A 26383-nucleotide genomic window follows, 5' to 3' on the forward strand; every position below is an offset into this window, starting at 1 on the left:
ATTTGATACTAAGAGGGCGCCTTACTGGTGGAATATCACTCAAAACACAGGTCCTCATGCTATAAAGGTGAGACGGGCTGGCAAATGAGGTGCTGTGACAGAACTCCACATGACAGTGTTGCATTAGTGAGTAATGGATGGAATGGGTGACTTACAAGTTTGATCAGTTTCATCTGAGTCGTCGGGGCAGTCGGGCTCGCCGTCACAGAGCCAAGCCTCGGGAATGCAGGTTTTCTCATCGTGACAGTGAAACTCCCCTATGTCACAGAGGATGGCTTCTGGGTGGCATGAGGAAAGGGTGGAGAAGGAGAGGAGACAGGAGAAAAGATGCAGCATGAGGTGGTGGTACTGAGCAGGTGAATCGTTTCCCCGGAGAACATGAATGTAAACTTGAACATGAGTGTGGGAGGACAGGAAGTGGCTATATTTGGATATGGATATGGTGGAGAAGTGGTTAGTGAAGAGGCATTGAAAAAAGCAAACATGTCATTCTACCATCTGTAATGGGAGCATGGATAAAGTTATTCCAAGAAGCTTGTATAGCTCTGTACTTTATGTCAAGCACCAAGGCTGACAATTAATGGTATGCAATGTATGTCCTTTTGTCAGTGGTGTGTATATCGCAGCGAACACTTCTTTGTCAGAGGAAGGCCATACATTTTTCCAGCAGATTAAAACTGTACCAAAAGAGCCAAGCACTGATGCTGCCCATGCCCAGGCATTGTGATTTTGACAGCTACTCTCCCCTAACAAAGACATGATGTCCTCTGTGCCTGGGCAAACTATTACAAAGCGGTTTGGCAAGTTTGTTCTTATCATTTTGCCTCCTTGGTGTGTGCTTTCATTTGATGGTGGAATGGGAGGGAGTACAGTGAAAGCCCAGTCAACTAAAAAGTCATCATAGGCTTTCAATATAGCAAGCATCCGTCAAAGTGTTGACATGTTTCCTGCCGGTAGCTGTCAGAGGCTCAGCTCCATCATTCTGCGGAATGACATAAGCTTTTGCTAAAGCTCTGACACCAAAAAGTGACCTGCCGCTCGTTCTCCTCAGTGCCAAGCAAAAAACGGTAATTTGTTTCTAAGCTTAAACCACAGACAATCAGACAGGTTCCACCCCCAACCCCCCAAACGCCCCCTCCCACTCTTTCTCTATCGCTGTCTTTTTTCCAGTGTGTTCCTAACCCATTAGTAGTGGGAGTGGAGCGAGTGGGGGATCAGGTCTGCAGCGTTTGAACAGTGGGAGTGATAATTCAACGCACCGCTGCTCTCTGCCCTGGCACCCTCCAGCAAATTCACTACCCAGGGACAAATCTGAAAAGGTCAAACATCTCATCCATTCTACCTCTTCTATTCCCACTGATGCAATATATCTGAAATCTTACAATTTAAATCAAGGTCTCTTTTGAAATATTCAAAGGTTTTTTTTTCAGGTTTGAAGGGGGGACACATCCTTAAAACTGCAAACCAAAGCCATCAAGCGTTTAAAGGGAAAAAAATAATAAATTCATGTCATGCTGATAAGAATAAAAAAGCTATATCAAGGTATTCTTGCAAGAGGAACTGGTCCATGCACATTATCTTTTGCCTGTAAACAGTAGCAGAATTTAATAGTGTATTATACTAAACCTTTGTCAAAAAACTGCTGACTTGTCCTAAAAATTATTGGGTGCAGTCATACGCTTTCAAAAAAAAAAAAAAAAAAACTGTTTTGTGATCTTCAGCGAAACATGTTATCAACCTTTATGCTGATTATCACATGAACTAAAAATTCATACAGCAGCAGACTTAATAGTATGATGGACCATGCAGGGTTTGGCTGTTTAACTGGTAAAACATAATGAGGGTCACACAATATTGTGACATTAATTATAGAACAAACTATTTTGCATCAGAAATATGCAGTCCAGTGTAAACACACAGTCTTGTAAAACACAACTGAGCTGCATGTGACACGAGTGTGTTGATTTACATTTCTCCTCAAAGAAATAACAGGGCATCAATAAGCACATGCTGGGCTTGGGGTTGGCACAGGCGACTTGCTGAAGTCTCTAAAAGGGATGTCTTCTAAGCCTTTAAAGCTGAATTGATTACCATTGAAAAGCAGAGGGTAGGTGACAGTGGGGCCGTTTCCTCGGCTAGTAACGGAAAGCCATGAAAGAAACTGCTGCTGGATCTCAGAGCAGCCCAGTTTCCTATTGATGTTCTGCCTCCTTTCACCTTGAAAGCTATGGGGCCAAATATGAGTCAAGCATACGACCTCTCGTGTCAATTAATCTTCCCCCTTCTCCAAACAGCCTCTCCTTCACACAGGCTCACCTGCCTCTGCAGCAGACAGTTCACTATAATGGGAAAACAACTAAAGAAAAATAAACATCCTACTGTTCTTTTGTTGCTCATCCATATTCTGCTGCACTGTATTTGCACGAGGAAGATTCCCAAACAGCATTACAAAGCATTATGTATTTTGAGGACAATTCTATAACAAACATCAGGTGAGTGGCGATGACAGGAATAGTAAATCAAAAAGGCTGCAGCTACCTTCAGAGAGTGGAGAAATAACCCCAAACTGGTGCCATTATCAAAACAGTGGGAAACACACAGTGACACTCAGCCGGGCACATTATCATGAGTTTCATGGGGCCACCACTGGCACAACATTGTGGCTCATTAAAGCCATTGAGCCTTTGAAATGTGCCAGATTTTCAGAGGAACAAAGAGTTATTTGGAAGCAAGCAGAAAGGGAAGATAGTGTGAAAACCTGCAGAAGGAAAACCCGCCACTCATCTTTGCAGCAAATATTTTGATCACTTTTTTGTGTTGACCAGTAAACTGCAACATGAACACTCAGACTACAAAACAAATTTTCGCATCCTGCATTTTGCAGTATAAAAGCCATTCCCCTATTTACTCAGTTCTATTAAACTCTGAATTACATGAGAGCTTAGGTCTTCATCTATCTCTCTAAACAATATTATATTCCAATGACGTAAGCTGCAAAGCACTAAGGCATTACAATCCCCAGAATTGCATCAGACACACAGTTCACAATATGGTACAGTGGATAAGTCGTAAGCCACAGGCCTATTCAAACAAAACCTGTGTTATAAAAGTAGCAGTGCAGTACACAGCTTTAAGTGGCGAATTAAACATCAGCCATGTTGTACAGCTGAAAAAAGCTGATCTGAGAATATTCCTAAGTCAGAGCTATCTTACCGTTGCAGGTTGGGAAAGAGCTGCTTCTCAAAGAGACTATTTCCAGCTCATCCAACTTGCTCAGCTCTACATAGAAAGCTGTGTGTGAACTTGACAGGGCAGTGATAGTCCATTAGACCTGTATTGCCTTCAGGATACTCAAGGTCACCTAACAACCAATGTGGGAGAAAAGAGAAAATTGAAAGTTGAAAATGTGTGTGCACACATTAATAAATAAATAAATACATATTATATATTACACAGGCAGCTTTATACTGTATGTAACACACACAAGTATTGATCTAACTTTTCTAAAATGGAAGTGTATTTCCAAAAAAGTAGAACTATGACATTTCCAGTGCCATGCACTGTGAGAGACAGACACATAATATTGCAACTGTGCCAGAGAGATGTTTATTAGTTGTTTCTTATATCACATTAAGGGAAAATTCACATTAATCTTCTCCTTTTGAGTTTTGGGACATGTTGAACGTGACTAATTGTGTGCACAGACACACAAACCTTGTTCTGTACACGTGTATCGAGACCAAGTCTCCTGGCCAGTTCGAGGTCATATGCATTATGGATGAGCATGGGGCTATGAGCCAAACTAAGCAGGTTATTAAGTATAACAACAGGATAATGCTGTCTCTCCCTTAATCTTCATATCTTTAATCTGCCAAAAGATGCAACGTAGTGTGATGCATCTCAATGATGCCTCACCTGCATAATGAATCTTTATTACAACCGTATCTCAAGAAGTGACATACACCATGTGGTATTTAGACTTAAATGCCATCCACGTCAAGTCTGATCAGAATATGGAGACTAAAGAGAGTGCCGTGGCTCTGCTGACTGATTTCAGAATGTCACAGCACTTCTGGGCGCATGCCCACAATTATGTGCGCGCCACAGTTCTGCAGCACTCGCCCCTCTCTTCAATCGAGACTGAATTCTTAGAAATCACAGAGCCAGCTTAGGATAGTGAGCTGTGCTAGGAAAGAGGAGAGAGAGAATATAATAATGTACTAAGAGAAAGAAGTAATTGTATAACAGATTCTGAGGTATAACTGGCTCCAGGAAATGTACCAGCTCGTACCGGGGGCCATCCCCCATGGCAACGCTGAACAATTCTGCATTCTAGCCATGAAATGGGTAAGAAATCAATGTTGTGAGACTTTAGGGCTTTCATTAGATACTGCCTGACCTTCACCACAGAGTGAGGTCACTTTTATTTTCTCTACAACAGCAGGGGCATGTCAACAAATTATTGAAAGCAAACGCCATATGAAAAGTTTCAGAAGACAATCATAGAATGGCCTCCTGCTCCCTGGCATAAATCCCTACACCAGTAAACAATGAATGATTCATAAGACCGATCTTAAGCTGCTTGCTGTTTACTGCCCTTTTACTCCACATGCAAGAGAATACCTTACAGCACATTACACTCACAGAAAAAAGCAACTATATTAGAAGGACTATCTGAACGCTTTTGAGAGATTTCCATGTTAAGCAAGACATAACTATTCAGTTATCATGCTTTGTGAGCAGCTCTCAGTTTAGATATTTTTTTCCATTTTCCTGATTTACATCATTAGGATGCTAACCTTAAAGTTTACAAAAGTTTACAAAAAAGGTAAATTAATCTTATATACCTATTAGTTTCTCTACCTCATCTCATTGGGCTTTAATTTTGAAGACCAGGCACAGGTGTCTGTCTACTAGGCCAACTTTTTTCAACCATTTTCGTGCAAGGCGCAGCGCGGCGCAGGTACTGTACTCCTCCCGTCCCTCCCAGCGGCACAAGTGGCAAAGAGGGAGGGGAGAAGGCCTGAGTGGGTTTAACACAGCCGAGTCAGATCTTCACCAATCAAATGAGCTCTCCTCCTCACCTTTAAATGCGCTGCGGGTGAGGCAAACTGCAATTTTGTCATTTATGTCATGTCATCTCCCACAACAAATTTTGCTAAGGGTGTATTTAGTCCAAGTGAAAACCCAAAAGCCATTACTCATCAATCCTAAACCTGCTGGTTTTCTGTCTTACCATGGTGAACTAATTGGAAGAATCAGTTATTTTGAGTCTGAAGTTTCCATTTCAGTTGGTACAAATGTAATATTGTTCATGGATAAAAGCCTCTTCTTACACTTGGGTGACCTTATGGTAACAGCAGTGTTAGGGACGTGAGGGTGCAAATTCTACTGCATCTTCTTGGCATGGCACCTAAAAACTCTCTGTACAAGACAGATTGTTGACAGTGTGAATTTTACATAATCCAAAAACAGATTATAGCCCTAAAGACATTAGAAATGATTTGCAAAATTGTTGTGGGCCTATACTGTGGTCTCATTATTTAAAAAAAACAAGGTTATATGCCTCTCCAACTCAAGTTCAGTTGCTCAATACTGTAAATACACACATGGATGGGTCAAATGTATCACTTTCAGCCCCATGATGGTGCTTTTAATGCTTTTTTCACCTTATACTGTAAATCACAACTGTAGGATGCTATTCCAATGTACAAAGAGCATGTCAGTACTTTTACTTGACAGCATACGGAGTTGTGGGTATACACGTACATCCAAATAGAGGATTGCATGTATCTATAAATGTGAAAACCATAGCAGATATATTGCTCTTTTTGTTCACTGTATGAGCAGGAAACCTTATTGTAACTGCATATTGCGTCAGCAAATACCAACATAAACCTGAATCTTGGGGCCACAGCGTTCATACCAACCTCCAAAATGAATGTGGGCAAATTGGATGAACCGATGGCATCTCAATATGTGCAAATAGAATACAGCGTTTTTGAGGGCTGTGAACTGTCCCTCCAGCCTGAATGTAGCCTACAGTACGAGTGAGCATTTCATTTGCATAAGAATGTGTCATTATACTGCCAATAATAGAAAAGTACAACCCCTCTGCAAGCCTCCCCTCGCCAGGCCCCCTTTCCATGCTCCATCCAAGGTCACCTAATCACTATGTTCCTTCAAAGACCTCTATCTTAACCAGCAGCAGTCTGAGGGATTTATGTCTCACTCCATGTCATGATTACCAATCAGGTGGAGTAATAGCTGCTTAAGCAGACAGGGTTTTTGTCATCACTGAGGGGTGAAGTGCCAGTCAAGGTTTCCACTGCGTTTGTCCAATGCCGGCTGATACTCTGTGGGGCATGTCAGTGCCTTGGGTGTAGCCTCCAGATTAAACTGCATTATCAGAGTGGAGTGAGAGCTGTTATAGTGAGGGATCACATCCGCACTGGCCACCTCTGTAGCACTGCAGACAGCATGTGAACTGTCCATTATCTAACAACTCCCTCCACCTTGGAACTCACAGGGGATTACCTCAGAAAAAATGTACAAACAAGTTTAAATCTGGCATCTGCAAAGGTACCTTAATGTGACCTAGTTCAACTACTACCATACATAAAATGTAAAATAAACACGCACTTCCCAATTACAGCATTATTTAGCACAACAAGCACAAATGTAGCCTACCACCAAGAGGAATGCATTTCAATGATGGCTATAATATAAAAGTCGAATTTTAAAGGACATCTGGCATCAGGAATTGGTGGTACAACAGAGAGAGAGCTCCCAAATCAACATAAGCTTACTGTTTTATTAGCATAGTGCGAATTACAGGGGGGTTTGACTTCCCCAATTTTCAGTGGACTATTAGTTCATTGCCTGAGCCTGCCACTGACTGGCTCACATCCAAGTCAGCACGTGCATTAGCCTAAAAAAAAAGAGTTCAGGCTGTCTCACATGGAGTGCTGTAAATTAATGTAAGTAGATACCAAGCTATTTAATACACTTTAACTTTAAGAGTTTCATTGTGTCAGGTGTGTGCAGCTCATCTCCTAGGCTACGCCTCCTACCTTTTGTTTTTTGCTAGGAACACCTGGCCCTTGCCTGCTCGTCCCTCTCTGGCGTCTTCATGTTGAATTGAATTAAAGAGCTTCCTCTGACTCTTTAACCTCACTATTCCTTACCACGCACGCCGCGTGTCTGTCCGTTAGATTTTTCTTATTAAAAATCGATCCATTTTGTGCCCTGTGCAAGTCACTCTGGTTAGCGGAGCTATCGAAACCTGCAAGCGTTCACTGCAGTCAGGTTATAAACAAAACCGCACACTGCGTGCGTTGCCAGGTTTGACAGTTACCCCCTTTTGGAAACAACATTAATTGAAGTGAATGAGAAGTTTAATGTGGATGTTTGCGTGTTTGTAGTGCAGTGTTAGGCTATTTGTGTAGCCTATTTATGTATCACGGAAGACTGAATGAAAAAAAGTTGTATCATTTCATTCTAATAGTCTTTGAGTGGTGGTTTAGTTGGACCTTTTTAATAGCCTACTGAAAACATTGGTGACCTCAAAATCAAACTTTGTGAGCTGTTTTTTTTTTAAAGGTGTAGGCCTACAGAAAAGAAAAATGAATTTGATTCATTAGTGTAATAACTCGTCTATCAGACGATGTAGCCCAAACTTTGTGCAAAATTCTATTTTTGAGTAGCCTAGAAATCTAGACGCACCCTAGCGGCAGCAAAAATATTTGCTCCGTTGGTAGGTCTAGAAACGAGCCATAGGAACTTTTTGAGTCTCGAACACCGATTGTGTTCACCAATCACAGCGCTCTATCTGTTTAGAGAGTCGTTGGGCGGGCTTAACGCCATGACGACGTACATTTTAATTGGCTTGTCAGGCTAAGTCGTCCTGCTCTTTGCTCTGATTAGTCGTAGCGCTACCCTATTGCGTACAGAGGCAGTTTGAAAGACAGCCTTCATCCCGCCCCTGGACTGAGCCGCGGTCTACCGGTCGTTGCCAGACTATACATTTTAATGATATAGTCTGGCTTGTCAGGCTAATTTTTGAGTAAATCCGGGATGAAAGTGGGGTAGTTTTTTTTCCGCATTGGATAATGCAGGCACAGAAATTATGCGTCACGTTGCTCACGATTCATCACCAGCCACTGATATTGGATCCGTCATCTGTCAATCAAACGTCTGAGACGTACACACACACACCGAGCTCATTGAATATCCCGCCCGCTCGATAACGATCAATCAAAAATGTTTTCCTTACTCGGGTGAACTCGTGCGGCAACTTGAAGAAGGAGGCGCAACAAACAGGACAAACGGCCATTTCTGAACACCTTTAAAATAGTCTAATATGTTTCTCACTTCTGAATTAATGGTAAAGATAAGAGCCACCCTAGCTATAGAGTCCTATCCATTAGTTCCAATATTGGGACCACTGGTCCCGGACCAGTAGGCTACAGGATGTGAATCTGTCTAGACTAGAGCATGTAACTGCCATCGTCCTTGCTATGTAGCTATAGTGTTTGGTTCTGGTTCAGCATTGTGTGGATCTGCAGAAATGAGGGTTTGCTAGGGTGTCTGTGTGTGGGTCTGACTTGCTGGTAGTTTAGATCTAGAATATTTTGTTGCTGACTGCAAAAGTTGTTTGTGTGGTAGGTCTACATTATGTGCCGCATGAACTGTAAAATTGGTTTACCATCATCTACAGACTGTAGACATTTAATTGAACAAGATACTGTAAGACTTCTGTTAACCCAAGCACATGCCTGCGCTGTACTGCGCTGTGTAAGTTCCCTTTACACCCTGGAGAAAATGTTGACCCCCCCCCCCCCCCCCCCCCCAATTGTCATATAATTCACACTCTGCTTATTAGGGGTTAAAATACGTAAGAGCACAGAACAAAAGCAATTTTCTTAGATCCCCCCCCCCCATCACCACTGATTTTATTAATTACAAATACAGCTTTCATCGTGTTGCAGGCCTACTTCATGAAGCTCTTCAGAAGAAGCAATCAAGGAGATAAATAAAAGATAGATGGCTAGACGAGGATGAAGGTTTTCTGTAACACTGATTAGCCATGCCTCATACTGTACGTTTTCCTATTGTCAAAAGACATGACAGGAGAAAAAAAAGCTTTGGCCTATTTATTTTTAAAGATAAAAATGTTGATAATCTCTAAAAACGATTTGCTACATAAGTATCCTTAACACAATAAAGAGATGTGTGTATGTAATGGGAATACAGAAAAACATTCAATACAATCACCAAATCAACAAAAAGTACATTGGTTTAACTCTACATGATGTAATAAACCACTCTGCATTACTAATTTGACATTTCTGTCTCATTGCCTGCCACCAGGCCAAAGAAGCGTGTGATTATGATGGACTTGCCCTTTATTTAAGTTTTTCCTCTTTACTCACCAATGAATTCTCTAAAGTTGCACAGCTGGGAGTCAGCTTGCAGAGATCTGATTAGTTTCGTTTCATTAGAAATAGGAAAACATGTCTCCTCCAATGTGACTAACAACACAAAGAAGCCTTATTAGCCATGATAGCAGTGTGACTGTTTAAAGTGTGATATGAACCACAAACTCGAGACAAGGCCATCCAGGATCTGTGCATGGTCCTTTTCATGTGTGACCCACAAAGAGAGAAAGAGAAATATACTCAAAATTACTGTGGAAATTATACAGAATGTAAAATGATTATATCAGACAGATTCTTGGGTCACAAACAAAAAGTTCCTCTAACTTTCATCTGTCTCTGTAACGTGATGTAGCCTATGTGGGAACTTGTCAGTGAACCAGCGATGCGGCTTGTGGGGTATTTTGCAAAGTCGATTGCACTGATTTGCACTGATTTAGCTTTTTTGCGCATGTGTCACTGGCATGTTGATGTTGATGCTGATGTCTGGTGACGTAGGTGTGATTGTTGTCTGTGTGACAATTCTTTCTTAATGAATGGTTTAGGCTGTGGAACTGGATTGCCCTTTTGAGATTAATAAAGTAGCTATTCTGAAACTGAAACTGATTATTTGGCACTGATGACATAATTATAATCAACAAAACCAACCCAATGCAACAGAGCAGGTTATACAGTGGCACCTGTATAGTTCCTATTATATACCCAACATGTGAAACACACCCTTGTACTGTAACCAGTGGTGTTTTACCATAGTGTGTTCTGATATTCACGTGGTGTAAAAATGATTTAAAAAATCAATCAATAAACCTGGAGCTGGGACCAGCCAGTGGTATGGAGGCCCACCTCACAATATTAGGCTACCTTAAAAATTGAGCATCCACTGCGGAAGACCAAAATTGAAGACTGTGCTTCATTACACACTAAAAATACCTCTCTGGTCCAGGATTACTAAATGCTGCATTGATAACACTTGTCCTGCAATTTTCAGCAATATCACAACTTGCCCCTTGAAACTGTATCCTATCCTTAGCACTCACAACATGGCACAGTGCCATTATGCACACCTGCGTTCCTTCCTCTTACCCCTGCCTTCTGGATCATTGGATTGTCTCATTTCTCAGGCTGCAGAAAAACAACAGGAACAACACATACAAATGTGACAAACATTCACTATTTGTTTATAACACATAGGGCTGCACAAAAACGAGTCATTAACTATACAAGCCATTGTATCACCTGAGCTAGCACCTAGCTACAACGTGCTACTGCTTAGCATTTTACCTACTGGATTCGTGGGTGCTCGAAATGTGCTTCCACCATGTGCACTTTGTTCTTTCTACCACAGACCTTCTCTGATCCACCTCCCCTTTTTTTTCTTTATATTACATTTACCTCTGTACTGCAAATATGGAGTTGGATATAGCTGGAATGCACACGGTGCGTACCAACCTACAGTAGTTTTACAGAAAGTTATACTGTTAGTCTACACAATAATAACCCTGACCTCTGCCCACCACGCTAATGCCCCACCACGAATTCTCTTGACCCTACCGATTACCACTCCATTACTGATGGAGGGCCTATAGCCAGTGTGTGAAATGGACCAAATAGCAGGCTTTACTAGGCTGTAAACCGTTTTACTCATTTCAGTCAAGAGAAAGTGCATCAAGTTTAGGTGAAATAAGTCTGATGCAAGACATGTCAGAACAGCCTCACCCACACTCTCCCACTTTGGTTTCTGTTGTTATTAATGCCAGAGGACAATGTGCAGAGTAAAACATGGGACTGAGAGCAGCACTTTCTCTTCATGCTCACTCAAGGGTCTTTTTTTGGCCACACACTGCTTGTTTTTTTGGGGGCTTTCTTTCTGCCTTTTTTTCCTCGTTTTGAAGAGAGGTATAATCCAGGAATCTATACTCATTAGCATATTAAATGTATGGCGGAGAGAGAGTGGAGAGTGGTGTTTGTGCATGAGCACACAATTCCACATCAATTGGGACACATTAAGAAGATGTGCATGAAATTGTGTGTGCAGCTTTTTATTTTCCAATGCATCTTTCCAGGTTTGTATAAGTCCCAAATTCTAAGCGAGTTTTGGGACATGAGGTCAAACGTTTCTCGTTCAGATTTGACCTCATCATTTTTAGACTTAGGCTCAGGTGTTCATCAGATTTAGTATGTTGACGCGTTTTGGACAAAAGGCCTTCCTCCGAGACGAGCATATACAGTAGCACAGCAATACCTCTTTTTATAGGGTTCACAAGCATCTCATTCACAGTCATGTCAGTTTTACAATTTGTAGTGTTTTGACATTCAGTCTACAGTTTATGTTGTTGTGTTTTCCTTCCGAATTAACTATTATAGCAACAGTTTTTTTTTCACTGTTGCTATAATAATGTGAGATCCAACTAAATGTCTCTATGGGTTACCATTCTGTGAATATAAACTGTACCTCTGTATATTTACACATATAGTATATGTACTATCTAGATGTTCTGCATCTACTAAGTGGTGTCATCCCCACAGGTGGGGCTGATTGTGACGATTGTGAATGAGATGCTTGTGAACCCTATAAAAAGAGGTATTCATCTAGCTGTGCTATATGCTCTAAGGAAGGCCTTTTAGCCGAAACGCATCAGCATATTAAATCTGATGAAGACCTGAGGTTAAGTCTACAAGTATTATTTATAAAGTGTGCCACTATTCCCTCCTTGCGACTCTCTAATTATCTCCATGTGTAGCTGAGCACCTTAGGATGCGCACAGGTCTGCTCCACATCTTGACAAGAGAAAGTCGAGTTTTAACGATTTTGCAGACAAATCCGAATCAACAATGTATTAACATACCAATAAGAATGTACTGTGTGTAAAGTGTCGGCTTTAGATCCAACAAAAGTAAGGGAATGATAGGCAAGACACATTACTTGTTAAACAAAGCCCAGAACAGAGTGCTTTCCACATCTCGGCCTGAAGCAGAGAGTAATCTGGCTCCATTAATACTTCCTAAAAGAGAAAATATCTAAATTCCTCTCCAAAGCTGCAGGACAAGAAGAGCAGCCTTGCAGATATATAATGCAATTTGTATTATAGGCTTATATGGAATGGCTTGTAGAATCCTGAATGAGAATATACAGTAAAAGCAAATCTAGGCATTTCCAGTTTTTGATCATGACCTATGACCGCTCATTATCTTTTTCCACTGGCTTTTTACAAACCTACCATGGGCATTCCGAAGACAATGGGGCGTTCATTCAAATACATTTCAATGTAAATAGTGTTGTTCAGGTTCACAGTGCTCCCTGCAGCATATTTATCACTATTGCTCATTAATCTTTGCACAGCTCAGGTTATACAAACATTTCCAAAGGGACTTTACACCTTAAATGGGATCTGAATCAAAAACTATGATGTACAAGGGACAATAAAATGATGGACCTGAAGGGTGCAGCTGCCCTTTAACTTCACATAAAAGGTTACATTTTAAAATGGAAATTGTTTTCCATTGTGGGACTTTGAATCACAGCTTTGGGGATTTTGTGTGGCCCCGCTGCAGGTTTGATAGAGCATATCATTTTCAACTTGAAATGAATAAAATAATTGTGGGGACTGGTATAATTGCTTTCACAGTGATACAGTGATATTCAAAAATACAGGGCTCTGGTTAGGATCTATTACTGGTATACCGTTGAATATTAGCATGTCCAATATGCAGCTACTACATGTAAGTTTAACTTGAAATAAATCAACAATTTAATAAGCACATAAGACAAAACTAACAATTTACCCTGGCACAAGTGTAAAGAAAAAATATATTGAATGTTATATTAGATACAATGTAGTCCTGGTATAGTTCTGGGTTACTGAAGATTAAAAGTTCATACAAATACAATTTTAGGAAACTGCCTCACCTGCCTTTTGGAAGACTCAGATCCTAAAATAAGACTCCCTTAATTTCATTTGCAGAAGTCCATAAAAACATCTGTGAACACTAGTGCAAACACTATTTTTGGTATTTAGGTCCCAGAGCAAACATTTATAAAGGATTCACTACATAAATAAAAGTTCAAATGAATAAAAGGTGTATGAGAATAAGGCAGGCAGACTGATTATCTCAATGTGACTACGGTGCTATTGGATCTTTCCAAGCTCATTCTGGAATGAGCTATTAGGGGGGAAAACAGCTTACTCTCACATTCAGGCCTGCACATCTTTTTCCTCTTGAGCAGCTCAGGAAGACAGGAATTAAAGGATCAAAGTATTGAATAAATAAACTGCTGAAACCTCACAGCAAACACCAATCCAGCATCAGTCTCTTTCTGAATGCAACTAAAATGAAAGAGATTTTCTGTACTGAACAGTGCTATAGGCAGTTATGAGTAAAATCCATCAGAAAAGTCGATCAGGTCGGCCCCTTTGGGGCATGAAAGTGAGTCAACACAGGGAGGATCAGATCTACTTTATTACCTGATTAAAATCAATTTGGTGTGTCCGACATTGAAGGTGGTGGGACAGCAATGGGAGATTGTTAAGCATCTCCACCTCTCTCACTACTGATCATGCACGGTGCGTGGGAGGAAGCTGGCTGTGACATCTCTGTGACAATGATTCATGACATGTGGTATACTGGAAATAAAAGGCAAAGGTCATCAGATGTACGTTGCCAGGCAAAGACTTATGATTATGAAATACCTATTTTGGCATGCCATGGGCGTGTCCCATATGACGACAAATAACTGACATATTACACACCACATGCAAAATCACATTCACTTAATCCAATGTCCCGTTTTCACTCATTTTCAATAGCACTATCACACTGTCACATGAAATGAGCTTTCTAGGCTTATTAGGTTCTTTATAAAAATGATTAGATAGAAAACATGATGTGATTGATGTGATTTGGCTCCATCATCCAGGAGGAACGACCAATCAGCGTAAATTCAAAATAACAACCGGTGAAAGTCGTGATTTTTCTTACACGCTCCATTGTAATTAAATGTGAAAATGTCTGATAATCCTGCTCCAAATTACCAGGAACACTGTCCTGTTGTGGTGGAACTGTAGAACTTGCTTCATTACTTGGTGTATGACCTTTATACAGCTAATTAACACAGTTGTCAACAACTTGTGATGTGGGTTAATATGTGCAGCACCATACGTGCTTTCTTATGAGAAAAGAAAAAAAGAAAACAAGGGGAAAAGGGCAATAATACAACTTACAGTATATGATCTTTAGGGGGCCTTGTTAAGCAGCAACATCAAGATAAACAACTGTAAATTAAACACAGCTATGTATTATACTGTAGTAAAAGGCTGTGCAGCAATTTGGGATGTGAGATCTCCTTTGGTTGGCAATATAGAATGAGCTCATGAGCTTTGCCAAACCAAAATACTTGTTAGCAGTTACCAAAGTGAGAAAATAAAGTGTGTGTGTTCATTCCTATGTCACACTGAGCAGATATGAAGACAATACACTTCAATCTAATATCTGTCATGATATGTTTGTACAAAATATAATGAATGCAGTGACCACCACAAATCTGTGAATGAATCAATCACCCCAATCATATTAGCCATGAGCAATTCAATTCTAAACAGTCCTCCAGAACCGATTTTGTTTTTCATCTCTCTTTTTTTTTTCCAAAATAATATCTGAGGAGGAACCATGGTTTTTTTCACATAACAGTAATCAATTGCCATGGTAACACAGAGCAAAGATTTGTGGCAGAAGCATGTTGTTAAATCTGATACATTCTGACCAAAGCAGAGGGATAATCTATCAACATGCATGTCACACACACACACACACACACACACACACACACACACACACACACACACACACACACACACACACACACACACACACACACACACACACACACACACACACACACACACACACACACACACACACACACACTTTTGTGGTCTAATTATGTAAACTGAGGTGGTTCTGCTACAGAATATGCACGGGTGAGTACTGTCCACTTACACTGTAATGTTGAAATGCTGCACCTATTTTCAATGAAGGCTAATGTAGGCAATATTAATAAATATTTAAAGATCTTATTTTCACATGTATACAGATTGTGAATGATAAGCTATCGGTTGACTGTAAGCAAACAAGCTCTATGTTTTCCCTCTGCCCCTGTCACGCCTAATATGCTGCTTGACTTATGAAACCTATTACCTTCAGCCATGGATAGCCTACATTACAGTGTTAACAGCAATGGTAATAATGAAATTAGCAATAAACATTGCAAGAGGTCAAGACTACATCAGAACCTGGTAACTGAATGGATAGAAATTAAAAAATAACAAGCTGTGTGGGCTTTTATAACAGTGACTTACCCTGCTACCAAATGTTTTAGGTTTATCAGTACAGTATCTGTCTACTAATGAGATCGACTAACTAACAAGCTCTGGATTTAATGCCACCTATGGATATATTATATATAACATGGGCATACCTGTACAATAAATGACCCAAGACATATTCTTTCCTGAATAACTGTATTAATAATAATAATAATAATAATAATAATAATAATAATAATAATAATAATAATAATAATAATAATAATAATAATAATAATAATATATTTCATTTCTGATGCTCTATAGTATCCTAACTCATGTAATTAAAATGAATGTATTATTATATTCCATTTTTTGTCATTGCTCAACAATAATTTTCTGATTGAGTTTTAACTCAGGGTGCGTCTCCTCTTCAGGGGTTTCCTAAAAAGGGAGATAGATGTTTGCCAGTTGGCTTTTGTCGTGCACTAGTCAACACTGTCAGCAGAATATTCATATCACACCCACATCAGGAAGCCACAGCAGTGCTAACAAACAGTGCAAATGGAGGAGTCTGTTATACTTGGAATTAAAAACAACAGACTCAGTTATAAAGCTCTGACCACAAAGCCAAACCAATATGTAGTCATCCTGCTGCACTACTTTACTGTTTAATGAGCCCCACCCCCCACCCACCCTCCAAAAAAGAGAGAAATGTCAGCATAAAGAATGTTTGAAGCTGTATGCTTTAAAAATGGTTTATTAAAGCCCCTACGAAGTACAGATCAATAAAGTCAAAATGAAAAAAAAGGAGAGAGTTTTCAAATGTGCACATCAGAAGATGCAATTAACATTTTGGAGACAAGGTGTTGATTCTCTCAGGGCCTTGTGAAAGTCCTGTTTACTTACTGCACTGTTAATGGAATCCAATTAAGAATGACACAGTCACATACACAGTATGAGCTTAGTCTTTGGCAAACATTAAACTAGGCTTCTCCTGAGCCACATCAAAGACTTATTTCAATTGCTTTGTGATGGACAAAAATGTTTTTTTTTCTGATTCTGTGTCTGAGGAACGGACCATCAAGTTAAGAGAGACAGATAGATATTATTTAGGGCTATTTTGTTGAGAGAGGCATTTCAGACAAAAAGAACAAAGATGCAGTTGCTTGAGACACTATTGAACGCTACAACCCCGTTACAGCGCTCAGTGTAGCCATACAAAATATTATTGAGAAGTACGACTGGATATTTCATTCTGGGTGCCAGAGGACAGTCCATCATCCTGACACACTGACACTCTAATGTACATACAGGAATAGCAAATATTCAGCCTGTCTCAATCGGGTGTAAAGCATTCTGACAGCCTACACAGTTCATGGTAAAACAAAAGCAAGATGATCTGTTGGTTTCATCCCATCTACTGAAGCACAGGCATAATTCCTTTCTCCCAATACTCTTTACTGACAGCTCTCTTGAATACCTTACTTTTGTCTTACTTATTGTTCAATGAATTCTTGTGATTCCTTCTCTGGAAGAAGATGCTGAAAGCTTTCAAGCTTTGCGAGACAAATGATAGCAATCCCTCATCTTGAAAAGATGAGAGAGGCTCTCAACCTCTCAAAAATGACAAGAGAGGGTTTTGTATTTGTTGCGCTCAAGTGTTCACAGTGGTGATCACAAAAATACTATAATTGCACTTGCAAAGTTTGGAGGACAGTGTCACAGTGCTGGTCTTTTCACATGTTGTCCAGTTTGTTTCATGTTCAAAGTAGAACATGGTGACAGTTATGTTTAAATGCTTCACTGTAAATTCATCTGAGCATACTGTGTGTGTGTGTGTGTGTGTGTGTGTGTGTGTGTGTGTGTGTGTGTGTGTGTGTGTGTGTGTGTGTGTGTGTATATATATATATATACTGTATATATATGCAAAAACTTTTAAGAGGCATTTTATATCCAGTTAAATCTAAAGAATTAAACTGCAGAAGTAGTGCAAAACAGCAAAAAGGCAAAACTTTGTCTAGAGTGACATTAACAGTTTTAATAAAATATGAATTTACCGTATGTTCCTCTCTCATCATCTCCCTTCTTGGGATTGTTTAAAGCTTGGCTGTCAGCAATGTCAAAATGTGAGCCATGGGTTGTTTGACGGCTGCTTTTCTGAGGTACAAGATAGCTAGTAGCTGTTTTGTGAGGCTTGAATAAGGGCTGGCATTTTGCTATTCCTCTAAGACACAGCTAGTGCCAACGCAGTGCAAGCACAGTGGGGTGCTGGAAGCAGACATGAAACAGTTGTTCAAAATTGAAGTTGTTCAAAGTAAAGCAATGTTTGAAATAAATAAATAATTAAGGAAGGGAATTCAAGTAAGTATGGACGTGTCCTTCTTGTAGGTGAATTTGCCTAAACAAGAAAGGGATGATGTAAAATGAGTGTTTGAAAGTCAGTGATTCAGTTCAATATTGAATAGTTCAAGCACATAACACATTCTTCACTGAACTCCCAAGGCAACATTATGTCAACACCTGAATTTAAGCTTATACATATTTAATGAAAGGCTGTGGAAATGTTGCTTTGATAAAGACCTCATTAGGTACAAGATGTAAAAACCGTGTTACAGCTCGTATGCTGACAGTCTAAATGATTCTGGCACAGGGAGCTGTCTCACCTAAATCATGTTGAAAAAAAAAGCCCTTCAGGTAATATATAGTCACGTCCAACATTCACTGCTACCATGAGTCATTTTCACCAAATGTCTGCTTTTTTTGTCTGCACAGGAAACAGGTGTGGAGCCAGCAGACTCAACATATGACTTCATTTAATGAATAACTTTGGTGTGTACCACTGAGCTTTCCGATCTGTGAGCCGTGTGGAGTCGAGTAGCTGCAGAATGCCTCTCTCCAACAATTCAACATTAAATCAGAGCAGTATAAAAAAAAATAGAACAGAATGAATTTGTGACCATACTGCATGGGTCTGAATTTGCAGTAAGCAACGTTGTGTTAGTGAAACACTGGATAGTGTGTTTATTAATTTTATTCATAAAATTGAAAATATTGCCTCGGACATTTTGGTGCCTTAGGTCCTGGTATATTCATTTGAGTATTCTATGAAAATTATTATAAATCTATGATACTTTTTCTTTTCAGATGTACATAATTCTACTTCTGTTCTGTGTTATACCATCCATATCACCAATTACCATATTAACATGCATACTTATTCCTGTCCCGGTTTAACCATAATTAAGATATGATAGGGAACATAATCCTAGCGCCCATATCTGTATGATTCTAACTGTCAGATTACTGTTGAGCTGTATTTTTGATGCCTCTATATTACAGAGTGTGTCACTGTTGTACAGATGAGCAGGTATTATAGAGACTTTCACTTACGCTTGTCCCGACCACACGTTATGATTGAATATTTAATTTCAGTGCACACTTCAGTCCCGCTCTGAGAGAGAGGATGTCAGTGTGAACTTTTTGTAGCGAAGGGTTCGGGCAGGATTTAGACCGACACTCATTAACATGAGCAGCAACAAAATGTCAAACTAACAGCGGCACTGTAGAGGTGTGTTCAGCTGCTAAATATCACGGAAACACATGCAAAACAGCTACTCTCTCACTTTGTTCACTGCTGTTATATAACTGAAAAGGAAGCTATAACTGCTATTTTTATATTTTGAATTATTCTGTAGCTCAAAGAGACACTTGTTCTCAAAGCTGCCCCTTCGGTGTCTTAATGGAGTGGGTGGGTTTTGACAGCTGTCACTCCACAAGCAAACATCTGGATTTATAGATAATAGGAGAAAAGTCTTGGCTTTGCCTCACGACATGAGTGACATTACATTAATTACAGTGCAGCTTAATTGTTCATCATTCTAGACTTGCTTTGATTTAAGCGACCCACTTTGTGACTACATTTACACCAGTGCACATGCGGTACAGTATTATCCATACCCCAAATCCTCTTTTGACTCATATTCATTTGCATTTATGTTGTTCTTGTAGTAACCTTACAGGAAAAGCAGATCTCTATTCCATCATCCTGTGACCAGACACTGAAACTCCATTGTGTGAATGTAAAACAACCTCTAAATAACTTAAAAAAAGATGTGCATCATTTAACTACATTATGAAAATAAATCAGACAATAAATGTCAGATTTTTAACAGACACCAACTTTGAGGTTTTGTCTATGATTTGTTTAATCATCCGGTCAGGTGGATTGTGAAGGCTTCTGAAGCTGCTGATGATTTCATTGTTCATTGTGGTTTCACATTTTCAAATTAGACTACTGGAAGAAAATGATTCAACGTGGCTGAGGGGAATGAATTTTAAAGATACAATTCATGCATAGCATTACCAAAACCCACTGCATTTATGTTAATTTTTCACAAATTATTTCCATAAAGGAAGTGGTTTGTTACGGATGAAGAAATGCAAGCAAAGATTTAAAAACACTGAGTCTTGTTAATGCTAGCTGATTGATGAAATATTGTATTTATTTAACATCATCTTATGCAGATGGAAGTCATCATGAACTGCATAGTCAGTTGTAAGCTGTGTGATACACCGGCTCTACAAAAGGTTATTTTGATTGTGATGCCCCCATATAACAAACAAATCACAGGAAAAAAAACAACAACACTTACTATTACACTTCTTTAAAAAACTAACCTTCTCTAGGCAATGCTCCGCCTTTTACAAGGAACCATCTGTGCTTAAAACAACACATTCCACAGTCACATATTTACGCTGGTATCTCCCTGGCATGGAATCTTTATCCATGAGTGACAGTTGATATCTTGACCAGCATCACCACACCATTAATTAAGCAATTCATCCATATGATCATCAGTGACTCTCTCACTGCAGAAAGACTCGCTTGAAGTCAATTTGTCATCTGCACACTAAATACGCAACAAAAGAGAAAGAACACAGCCCTGTAGTACAGCAGTCACTGACATTCACTGTTCTGACACTCAGCTATTTCCCCCCTCAGTCTACAGCTAGAAAACAGACACAAACATGTCTGCAGATCCATGCAAAGCAGTAATAATTTACACCAGAAAGGTAATATCAGTGCTGATGCTTTGTAATTAGTGTTTTAATTAGAGCTTTGGATTACATTCTAACAACCCAGTGACTAAGGTCAGAGCTATTACAAGGGGTGTGTGAATGGTGCATAGAATATAGTGAATGGAACTATTTGCACTAATCAGTGTCTTGGGACAACATTGTGCAGATTTCCCTGATCCATTAAGTCCAGCAGTCAAGCTTATTTACATTGATCATATTGCTGAGTTTGCTACTAATGGTAAAGCAGGAAATAAGGTATTTCGCTATGGCTGATATAAGAGTCACACAGTGCACACAGTTTGTTGGATAGAATGCAACATTCGACCGGTGTTTTAAGCGTTTGAAAATATCATAATAAACGGAATTTATCAGAAATGATATCCAGTATGTACTGTGGTGCATACATAAGAAAGCTGTTATAGCTGATGCATGACACCCTTGTTGAATAGACAGCTAAACTCTGGGTGGATTACACCCCTGTGGAGAATATGCTTTGGTAGTCAGCACTTGCCAATGTAGCACTGGCTTGATGGTTAATAGCTGTTTTGGGAATACTAGCAATTTAATGTTTCCATTATATGGCAGCACAATGTGAATAATGCAGTGCCAGTGATTCGGTTTTAGTTGGTCATGACAAGCGCAGTAACACTGTTGGTGCAAGCTTTTTCCTGTTTCTTCTTTATGAATGTCAGTCAGATCCTCTCAAACCTTACCCAGTTTCAAGGCATTCTAGGGAAATTTTCACCTTAAAGTTTTAAGTTTTGGAGAAACAGTTCTTTGAGTTCACAAATACTTTGCTTCCTCTGGACCATAGCAACAACATTTTTCTTTTTTTTTTTTCTTTTTTAAACTACATTAGTTTGCAATCGTTTTTAGGGAAGAGGGATTTTTTAGCAGAATTTCATAAACTCAGAGAAAATCCCCTGGCCTTTTTATAATTGCAGTTACAGCTTTTACCACAAATTTGCAAAGACAAAAAAAGGACACACAGTGGTAAAAAAAAAAAAAAAAGAAAGAAAAAAAGACATGTCTAAAACCTGATTGGATTTGTCACCCTTGCACATGACCACAGGCAGAAACATGCTGTAGTAATTTCACACTAAAACATGGCTGATGTTATGGCACTTTGTCACTTTGGTGAGGGTAGAGGAGATTTCCACTTCAGCCAGACTCTGCTTGCTATGACCAAATCTGCCCTATTTTCTTTTGCCGGGTTGCACTGACCTCACATGATGAATGCTCTTCTCCAGAGAGAGAGAGAGAAACAGGGCCTGTTATTGATGTTCTCAATTAATAACCTCACACAACACCAAGGATTCACACATGCACACTTAAGCTCACCACAGCATCACAACAAACGGCACACATGTCACTGTGAGGGATCTCTCTTAAGCACTTAATTAAAATGAAGTGAAAGGAATGAAAATGTGTGAATTATGCTGGAATTGTTTTGTTTTTCCTATCATGACGAATAACTTTTAATTAATGGTCATTACTCATTTATTCATATTCTATTGATAATCTCAAATCAGAGTGAGTCAGTCTTATAATACAGTCAAAAAGCAATTAGCTAGCTGTACATTACAGCTGAGGCTCTGAACCATGTTTCTTTTGTTCACTTTGCAGGTCCTAGCCAGATTGCCATCTGTTACTGTAATAAGTCAAGAGTTGGTAATCAGGAGAGAAATGCTATATTGCCACTAACTGCTGGAAGGCATCAAATGGCTCGAACACCTATCTGTAATTAAAAATCCATTGACTGAATGTCCTCAATGCAGGTTAGAAATATTCTGATAAGACTTCCACGTTCAATTTAAGACTGGTGCCAAAAAAAGACGTCCCCACTGGCAGCGTGCTCGTACCACCTGCTCTGTGTATGAGGCCGAGCCTGCGAGCAACAGCAGTCAAAGTGTCTCTACACCACTGGGCAAATGGCCATCTGAAGGTGATAGACTCCAGTGGCCCTGGGCCAGCATGAGTCACTATAGTTCGACGTCCCCAGCGCTAACACCAGAGTATTCCAGAAACTGCATAAGTCCCCCCCTCCCCAGGCAAGGTGACTCTAGTTCCCGGCCTTCCAGTCTGAAATGTTTTCCCACTTGGCATCTTGAACATTCACCAGCGGCTCACCACATTCTGATGAGAAAGACCCAAAAAGCTATTTGCTACATTTTTTTTTCCTTTTCCTTTTCCGTGACTAAAAAACAGGAATAAAACCATTGTGTTTAGAGGAACACTGCTTTATTGTAACGAGACTCATTTCGGTTGTTTATAGGGTAAAATAATTCAAGGGCATCTACAGTAGTGGCTTCTGTTAGAGCAGTGGTTCCCAAACTTTTTTGTCTTGCGTACCCCCTGAGCCTTTTTGCCATACCACAAGTACCCCCTCCCAAATACGTGTTGATGATTCTCCAAAAGTGGTCATATAGAACGTGACACAACTGATTATGAAATGAAAATCATTTCAATTTCTCTGTTCAATTTGTACAAAGACATTTTACACATATTCTCCTGCATTTTAGTTGTTTCTGGCTGTTTTGGTGTTTGTTATGGTCAAATGTGTCTTCACAGAGTTGTAGGACTGTCACAAACTAAAATTGCAAACTCAATACCAATACCCAGGAAAATATTGAATATGACATCATATTCAATACAGCAGCAGTGCCTCCAAGCTTATTATTGTTCCATTATTTTATTTTTATTATAATCAAAAGGACTTATAACAGATGTTTTTTTTGTTTTTTTTTAATGAAATGAAAAGCTAACTAAGAGTTGTGCAATTCCAGCGTGTTGCTATTGTTTCATTACATTCATTACAATGCATCTCCTCTCCTCTGACGGGTGGGGCTCCCCCCTCCCCCCTCCCTCACAACACACACACGTGCACGCAGACAGCGGAGAAAAAGAGAGGAGAGAGGAGTGTTGCCGTTAATTTCGCCGTTAAATTCACCCTACGTTTGTCTAGTTCTGTGTATCTCTGTTACTCAGGTCCAAACACTCTGGACGCTGCCTGCTCTGCTCTGCTCTCCTCTGCTCTGCCTGTCGAGTGCGCGCGCGTCGGGCGCTGTGCGGGCGCGCTGTTAAAGCAGATATCAGCTTCACGGCCGTTTCGGCTAATGCTGCGTTCAAGGCAGGCTTTTGAAACCGTAAGTTACAGCTTCAAGTCACAACTACGACTTGGTAGCGTTCCAGGTAACCCGTAGCTCATGTTTTTACCATCCTGTTGTCTGTGAAAGTTCCCTATAACGGCCACTCGTAACTTCCGACCCGTGAACTCGTACCAGATCGAACTGGTATGACTTCACAGGAAGGAAAAACACAAAGTACGAGTTTCTTTGAACGCACCATGAGTTAGCAGCCCCCGCCCTTGTCAGGCATCAATTGGTCCTCGTGCTACGTCACCACATTCACGCGCATCCCTTGGCTGCACACACAGCCCTTCATGCCGTTCTCTCTCCTCATTGGATAACACTTGTATCCCACAAGGAAAATTTTCTCCTCGGGTTACAGCAGAGCAGAGTGACGGAGAGACTCGTGTTTAGGCTGAAATACTTCATGTAAGTGATTGCTGACGGAAAATAGGACTATTTAGGACTTATATTAACAAAAACATTCCACTGATATCTGCTTTAATATCGATACTTTATAAACCAGTCATGTATCCAGATGCGCCGTTTTGCATCGATACTATTGACAACTATACAAAACTGTGCTACAGGTTGTTGTCTTCTGGGGGGAACTAGTTGTGGCGCACGTACCATTTCAGTAATGGGCTTCTGAAGTGACTCGGAATATCTACTTATCATCTTAGTAATAAATTAATTAATGTTTCTACGTACCCCCTGCAATGTGCTCACGTACCCCTAGGGGTACGCGTACCACACTTTGGGAACCACTGTGTTAGAGCATGAAGGAAGATCATTTGACAAGACTGAAAGCTCCAAATGATGTAAACCCAGTAAGACCAAATAAAAGGCATGGAGGAATAACCACAACAACAACTGGACAAAAAAAAACAAAAAAAAAAAACGTAATCAGACACTTGCGACAGCATCATCCCACAGAACATATCCAACATATGTTTTTTTATTTCATATCCAACATATGTTAGAACTAGTGTCATTTCGAGTTGGTCTTACGAATGTTGCAAATGCATTTATTGCCAAAAATAATGATAAAAAGGATATTCATTCATGTAAAAAATTGACTCTGCTATCTAGTTGCCAGTGAAGGTGAAGGTACAGTAACTACATGTAGCAGCCAAGCAATGGTGTTAATGGTGCACTGGCACAAGCATGATGCCTAAGCAGCTTCTCAACCATGGAAACCTACCAATTACATTTGATGGATCTCTGTACAAGAAAAAGACTGTGCATCGGTGGTATGGTATTGGATATTTGAGAAACCACATGCAGTCGTACAGTCTCAGCACCAGTTTTTACTTGCCAACAAGCTTGTTACTGTTTACTCCCAGCATTCTCATTTTTATATCGTATGCACAGTACAAGCCATTTGCAGCTTTGTAGTACTATAATTATCATGTCTTCCAGATAAAGAATATCACCACATCTTTCTATACGTGTTTGTTGCTAGGTTAGATTGTTTCTTCGCCCACCATTGTATTGTGTATAGCATGCACAGCTGATGATGGAGAGTAAGGATGTATAAACTAAGTAGGGAAGAGGATGTGCCCAGTGTTGCATTTTAAATTTGATTCACACTAAAGAATCCCTCTAAACAGTGCCCTCTTCCTGCCAAGCTCCTTCCAGTTGAGAAAGGCTCTGAGTTGAAAAAAAAAAGAAAGAAAAAATAATAATGTTGGTATGCTTATCTAGTTTGCCTCCAATCATTACTGTGCACTCACAGGAGCATTGTGTGATTTATGGACTTTGTTCCCCTGCATTTAGGCTTTCAGGCTACAAACAATGCAGCATACTCTTACCCTCTTAAAACTTTATGTGGATGTGTACACTACGTATTAGTGAATCTACAGTGACCTCTGCATGTTTGACTTTTTTTCAGCGGTAAAATCAATAATAAATAAATAAATAGATAAATCACAGACAGGCATTTTGACCCCAATGAGTCTTCCTCAGTCAAATGTGTTGAAATGATAATGATGAGAGACGGGCAATGACCCTCTTTTTATATTTATTAACAGTTAACAGTGTGTAACGATAAGTGTCTTTTGCATTCTTGATAAGTATTGAACTTTAAAGATAAAGCTGTTCTTTTCAGCAAAGATGCAAATACAAGCTTATCTCAAATAGCAGATTAAATTGGGCTGGTAGAATAATAACATCAGCCTCCATCAGATTTTTTAAATTCTTTTGTGCATGCATACAGTTTATGCTGTGTATATAAACACCTTAAGGTTGAAAAGCATCTGCTCTGAGCTACAGTTAAATTTTTTTCTCCACTTTCAAGGCATTATCTAACAGTTCTTCCACAATTAATTGTGCCTTGGATATTATCATACACCCTCAGGTATACTGTTACTCAGTTATTAGATAGATTTGACTACTAAGGTGTTTCCGATTACAGTCTTGCGTTCTAAATAACCCT

The 26383-nt window shown here is 39.8% G+C and overlaps 1 protein-coding gene across 1 annotated transcript in view; it reads right to left on the reverse strand.

Annotated features, from left to right (window-relative positions):
- The window catches only part of lrp1bb (low density lipoprotein receptor-related protein 1Bb), a gene marked incomplete at both ends in the record, with an annotated part of 274243 nt that overhangs the window by 205224 nt on the left and 42636 nt on the right, over positions 1-26383 (reverse strand). Inside the window, one exon of the mRNA XM_083996665.1 lies at positions 156-278. Coding sequence (XP_083852791.1) covers positions 156-278 — 123 coding nt within the window. The remainder of the gene's footprint in view (positions 1-155; positions 279-26383) is intronic.

The sequence above is a fragment of the Trachurus trachurus genome, assembly GCF_905171665.1.
Source record: "Trachurus trachurus genome assembly, chromosome: 21".
Classification (NCBI taxonomy): Eukaryota; Metazoa; Chordata; class Actinopteri; order Carangiformes; family Carangidae; genus Trachurus; species Trachurus trachurus.